At 41.0% G+C, this 5853-nt stretch overlaps 3 protein-coding genes across 4 annotated transcripts in view; all 3 read right to left on the bottom strand.

The window, feature by feature from the left end:
* Window positions 1-987: 987 nt before the first annotated feature.
* On the bottom strand, window positions 988-2585 carry LOC122335802 (protein Bouncer-like). The gene has a single exon (XM_043233605.1). The coding sequence runs from the start codon at window positions 2532-2534 to the stop codon at window positions 2130-2132; it is 405 nt and encodes a 134-aa protein (XP_043089540.1). The 5' UTR covers window positions 2535-2585; the 3' UTR covers window positions 988-2129.
* Window positions 2586-3212: 627 nt separating this feature from the next.
* Window positions 3213-4789, bottom strand: LOC122335810 (protein Bouncer-like). Of its 2 annotated transcripts, XM_043233616.1 has the most exons (3): window positions 4540-4789; window positions 4348-4441; window positions 3213-4132 (listed from the first exon to the last, which is right to left on the bottom strand). In XM_043233616.1, the coding sequence occupies exons 2-3, from the start codon at window positions 4362-4364 to the stop codon at window positions 3763-3765; spliced, it is 387 nt and encodes a 128-aa protein (XP_043089551.1). In that variant the 5' UTR covers window positions 4365-4441; window positions 4540-4789; the 3' UTR covers window positions 3213-3762. The 2 variants fall into 2 exon arrangements, with proteins under 2 accessions (XP_043089551.1, XP_043089550.1); XM_043233615.1 differs by lacking the exon at window positions 4348-4441.
* A 104-nt stretch (window positions 4790-4893) lies between these two features.
* LOC122335804 (liprin-alpha-1-like) overlaps window positions 4894-5853 on the bottom strand; it is a 20897-nt gene continuing 19937 nt past the window's right edge. Inside the window, 1 exon segment of the mRNA XM_043233606.1 lies at window positions 4894-5853. This exon segment is cut by the window's right edge and continues 140 nt beyond it. The gene's annotated coding sequence lies outside the window, so the exon portion shown is untranslated.

Below are 5853 nucleotides of genomic sequence, written 5' to 3'. Positions count from 1 at the left end.
GTCTCAAGCTCTCCTGCCATCTAGTGTCCATCTTTATGGATCATCAGCTATTTTTATTTGGAGGCTCAAGGATAAAACAGTGGAACAAATGATGATCTTAACATCCACAACAATCCCTGACATCTAATTATTTCATTATCAGTCTGTAAAATCCCTCCACAAAAGAAGAAGAAATAATTCAGCGCAACTAAAGTGAGACGGCAAGTGATTAAAAAAACAGTTTTTAATTTACAAGAAAAGATCTTACTTTTTAAAATAAGTAGTTTAAAATAAGTAGACAGCTCAGGTGTTGCCATGTTGAGAGAAATCGGGAGTGAGCGTTAGAGTCTACATGCATTTACTCACTGAACCAAAACAGAGCCAGAATCAAGAAATCAAGTCAAAAGCAAACCTGCAATAATTCAATGTTAACACAGCAATCGTATTCATTTCACCCGAAGTCAAAGGTCTTTTACGTGAAAAATAAACATCATGTTCAGGACGGATGAGAAAATGTAACGCAAAACTAACGCTACTTTCCATAAAAAGTAAATAATGCAATGAGTTATTTCTTAGCGTGTAACAATACTTATTAAAGTTATTTTTCACGGAGTGTATTGGTCTGCACTGGTTTCAGGAGCTGGACGTCATCCTCTGCCTCATCTCTCATCATCTCTCAAGCTATAAATGCAAAGGTCAGCAGGTCAGATGCCGTTGCCCCCTTCAGGAGAGCAGAAATCAATACATGATTAGAACTTCAATCCGCACCAGAGGACAGCCAGCCGTATTTCAATGATGATAAAGAAGAAGGTTCACCTTCATCATATAGTTATAAATGCTGTCCCTATAACAAACAGACCGGTCGTTCTTCATAGTTATGTCACCATCTGACAAGTCATTATCTGAATCATATGAATAAATATCATTCATGAATACCAGATCTGATTCAGGAATGAGAAGAGACACGGAGATATCAGAAATCTTTCAGAAAGCAGCAAGTAACATAAAGCTACTAAACTACTTCAAGTCACAGGATATACAGAACAGAAACGCTTCAAAATAAACCTGAAATCATTAACATACATATAGCATGTGCAATTAGATCCATGTGTATTTGAACACAGACACACTTTATTATATTTAGTGACGATGAGACAGAAGATGAGCGTTTAGTGATGATTAGACAGAACAGTGCCTTGAAAAGCATGACATTAATGTAAGGAATTATTATTATAATAGAGATGAAGAGACAGAAGCGGCCGGATCAGTTCTGAGGGGTAAAGGGATCTTCATAGAACAAGATCCAAAATATACAGCACAAGTAGAGAAGGTAAAAAGAGTGGAATATTGAGCAGAAGACAAGTCCATCTCCTGACTTCAACCAGACTGAGCAGCACTCAACTACAAAACTCTGTCTTTTGTTTCATTTTAACCAAACAAAGACTTCAACACCATTATTTATTTAATATAATCCTTCCACACAAAACACTCTTTACAATGAAAAAAAACAAAAACACTTTAATTCAGATTATTTAAACATTCCCCATGGTTCCTCTCAGAACCAGAAATAGTGGAAACAGCCTGGATTTTTAGGGAAGCATTTATCAGCATACTTTTCCTCAAGCATGGAGACCGATGCGTGGAAAGCCAAGGTTTTATAGCTCTACAGAAACAGATCAAATTCAGATATTACTGGGGATGATCACTTTTAGCTGTACACTCAACACTAGAGGACTCAACACTCTCGGTTTTCGCCAACATTATTTATTTATTAAATAGTTTGTTACAGGTGTCCTCTCTGCTGGCAGAAACTAAACCACTTGTTAAAACCAATAGATTCTAATGGAATCAGTTCCAAAACACATCACTAGTGCTCTGAAACGGTCTGCAGAGCTTGTAATGCAGTTGTCGTGGAAACCATTAGAACGTGAGGGTTGTATTGTTTTTAGGCAATATTTGTATTACACTAATATTTGTAAATATATGTAAACACACTCATGCCGATCAATTACTTGAAAGTCAACTGATAAAAGCAACACAAAGGCCTTGAGTCGGAAGAGCGAGGCAAGCTTCAGCCAGCAGATATTAAAGCACCGTTAAAAGAGTTTGAGGGGAGGTCATCAGCAGGCTGGGTTTGTTCTGGTCACGTCTCATCTCCAGAAGCAGAGCACAGCGATGGCAGTCGCAGCGAGGAGCCCGGGGCCCAGGGCCCAGCGCCGGCCCGAGTTACAGTAAGGACGGTCGCAGCAGGAGAAGCTGAAGCTGATGTTGTTTCCGCGGATCATCTGACTGCTGGAACGCTTGCAGTCCGTCAGAGACATACAGCCTTTAGAGAAGAGCACCGGAGAACGTCCGAAGCGGCCGTCAGCCGTGAAGCAGACCTCCTGAGGACCACACTCCGACAGAACGGGCCGGCAGCTCCGGTTGAAGGACGTCTGAGGACAGTAATAACAGAAGAGCTTCTCGGTCAGGACAGAGGAAGCACAGACACACAGAACCAGGAGAACGAGACCAGAGAACCAGCGGAGAACGGCTCCAGAGAACAACAGCTTCATTCTGACCCAGAAACACACACCACTGAACCGAAACAAACGTCTGTGCGTGGATCGAATAAGACACACACCCCATCAAACCAGGTGTGAGCTTCATTAACTTAATTAACTTGATTACCTAACCATGACTAACCCGGGCCAGGTGTTGAAGTCACCTGATCAGATCAAACCTTCAGAAGAATCACAAAATTAGATCACAAAATCCACTTTAAGGGTTTGATCAGGATTAAATCCTCAGTTTCTGTTGTTTAAAACTTCTCAGTAAGATCAGGATACTTTTGATAAGAAAACAAAACCAAACCCTGGATTATTCTGATCCCAGCAGAAGGGACTGTAATATATCCACAAACAACAAACAAAAACATTGTAGTTTTCAAGTTTCTTAAAACACTGATTGGACACAGGAATATTTCCCAAAATAAAAATGTCAGGTTTCATGAGTAGATGTAGACATCGTCCTGGAAATAAATATCCAAAGCTCCCGTACCATTTAGTGTTTCCACACGTGTCTGGAAAGTTCTGGATCGTTTTATTCAACCTAACTGGAGTAATATATGTTCTCATGATCTGTATTAATTTGAGGTTATTATTAAATGATTGTAGCTGAGCTCACATCTCATCACATGCAGCAGAAACAACAACAAAACTTGACAGGAGTCGAAGAGTCTTCAAGACGTCTTTATTAGCTTTCTTAAACTCTGCCCCTTGATGAGAAGAAACATAGCGCCTGAATTTGGGAACATCTAACTGAGCTAGCTTTTCCACAAAAAACATTAATGATTTTCTTTATAGAAAATAGTTTTAAAAGGACTGTTCTTCTGAAAGAAGGAAGTCATTCACACAGAAGAAGACTTCAGAGTAAAACATGAGGTCATTTCCTTTGAGGTGAATGTTCCTTTAAAGTCAAATTTCTGCTAATTCAGAAGACAGAAATTAATATATTCATTTAAAAAAGTGAAGGAAAGAGAGTAAAATCAGTGATCTCTGTTTAATCATCCATCAATCGATGAGAAGATCTCTTCAGGTCACAACCCTACAAACATCAAGTGATGGAGACTTCATTAAACTTGCTTTATTCATACAAAAGGTGCATCAGTTTCCAGACTGAAGACCAGCTAAGGGTATTAATAAAATCCTCAAGTTATTAATAAGCCATTATGTGCAGGCTGATGATACTCAGGACAACGTTTCTCTCTGTCTGTGTGTGTGTGTGTGTGTGTGTGTGTGTGTGTCAGGGCTCAGAGCAGCTCGGCGGATCCGGGACACCGTCGGTAATCCCGAGCAGCTGCGGGAGGAGGTTCTCCGGGACCGGGGCGGAGTTGCAGAGATCGCGAGAGCAGCACGCGTAGGTGACGTCATACTCCAGGCCCTTGCGCGAGAGAGTCCGGTTCGATCCGCAGAGCTCCGGGGACGCGCAGCCCTGCAGGGCGAGCACGCGCACGCGGCCGTAACGCCTCCAGCCGCAGGAGCAGCGCTCGTGCTCGAGGCACTCGGTCGTGACGTTGCAGCGCGCGCCCGCGGCCTGCAGAGGGCAGTAATGACAGATCAGGGGCGCGCCCGCGTGACCGGACACCAGCACGAGCAGCACCAGGGCAGCGGACCTGACAGAGACACGCAACAGACACAACCACCAAGTTGCTTTAAAACAAGAGTTCTGCTTGATAGAATGTAATGCTGCTCTTCCTCTTCCGGTCTGGGGTTATTGGTTTGTTTACATTTCAACATTAATTTCAGGCATGCTGAATCAGTTTTTATGTGAGATGTAAATACTGTAGTTCTAGACTAAATGTTAACACGTAACATCACGTACACACACCTGGTTTTTCTCAACATGGCAACCTCAGAGCTGTCGGTCAGTCTTTGAGAAACTGGTGACACTTACTTGAAGTAAATGTGAACTAAACCCTAGCCTTTAATGAAGAAAGAGTCCCGAGCTTCATCACTGCAGGAAGTAAGAGCAGAGAAGGTTTGAGGAGAACGAGGTTCTCCAGCTGAAGGGAATATTCACCTGCTGAGATCCACAGAGTCTGAGTCCATCCCTGAATCCGAGCTGAGAAACACCATCATCATCATCACTTTAATTAACCTCTGATTATCAGCAAACCAGCTGCAGCCAATCAGCCTCCTGGAAGAAATCTTTCTGCTTCACGTTAATCAGCTTTTCCTTCACGACGCTTTTTTTCTGTTTTATATTAACGATAAAAACCAGTTTGTGACGCAGGCTGAAAAAAACACGCAATCTGGTCACATCGTTTAAGATGGAAATGACTTTAATGATGCAATTAAAACAATACACTAATCATCCAAGTAACTGGAGACTTGAATGCGAATAACAAATAAGAAAAGATGCAGGAAAATCATCTGTTCATAAAGACTTATTTTTATTGGCAGTGGAAAATAAGTTTCAGTATTTTATTGAAATGAAAGCAATAAATAATACTGTGATAAAAATAGTTCATAAGTACTTAGACTGTACATTATTTCTATTACAGGACCAGAAGATTTATTTAAATAAAGGACAATAAAAAGATAGTAACATGACTTAAATTGTACATGAGTGACTAGAGAATGTAAAATTACAAAAACAAAAAAAAAGAAAGACTGGGATATGATTCCAGCCTGTGCTTCTGATATCATCCAAAAACGACAATTCAGTTCCTACATAAAGGCTGATAACATACGATATCAAAAAGATCATTGAAAACAACAGGACTGGGCTAGAAATATAAGGCTTTGTTACAGTGTTACGATACAGACAGGGATTGAGCTGACAGGCCACCGTAGGATTGGTCCATCTGAGAAGAAACACACGCACGCACACACACACACACACACTCACACGCTCTCTCTCACACACACACACACACACACACACCTAACAGCACCAGGGAATGGATAAACAATGACTTTAAGCCAAAGAGATGCTAGAAAAAGCTGGCATCAAGATCACATCTGTAGAAAGATGTATTCAAAATAGCCCTCATCATTATTACAAATTATGGCTTATCCAAGGGTTTGATTTTGGTATCAGAGGATATAAAACACGTACCAACCCCGATATTCACGCAACGCCATCGATTCGGGCCACTTTCTCACAATCAACAGGGGAGATCAGTTCAGAGAAGAGCAGGTTAGGATAAAATCACACAAATACTTGTAAAATAGCTGGATGAAATCAAACTAAAGGAATAAGTATCTGAGAGGATAAAATACTCACTGAGAATGATAAGAATGAGATTACGCCTACAGACAGAAATGTACAAACTTTGGACTTGCGATACATAAATTACATCTAAAAGAGCTGAACTGGATCAGGACGCCA

This window comes from Puntigrus tetrazona, unplaced genomic scaffold (genome assembly GCF_018831695.1).
Source record: "Puntigrus tetrazona isolate hp1 unplaced genomic scaffold, ASM1883169v1 S000000897, whole genome shotgun sequence".
Taxonomy (NCBI): domain Eukaryota; kingdom Metazoa; phylum Chordata; class Actinopteri; order Cypriniformes; family Cyprinidae; genus Puntigrus; species Puntigrus tetrazona.
Note: the sequence above shows the minus strand (reverse complement) of the source record. Positions and strands in the feature narration are given on the sequence as shown.

Coding starts and splice junctions, on each gene's coding strand:
- LOC122335802 (XM_043233605.1), bottom strand. CDS start 2,534: ATGAAGCTGTTGTTCTCTGGAGCCGTTCTCCGCTGGTTCTCTGGTCTC.
- LOC122335810 (XM_043233615.1), bottom strand. CDS start 4,604: ATGATGATGATGGTGTTTCTCAGCTCGGATTCAGGGATGGACTCAGAC. Junction 4,133..4,539: donor GACTCTGTGGATCTCAGCAG/GTGAATATTCCC, acceptor TGTCTCTGTCAG/GTCCGCTGCCCTGGTGCTGC.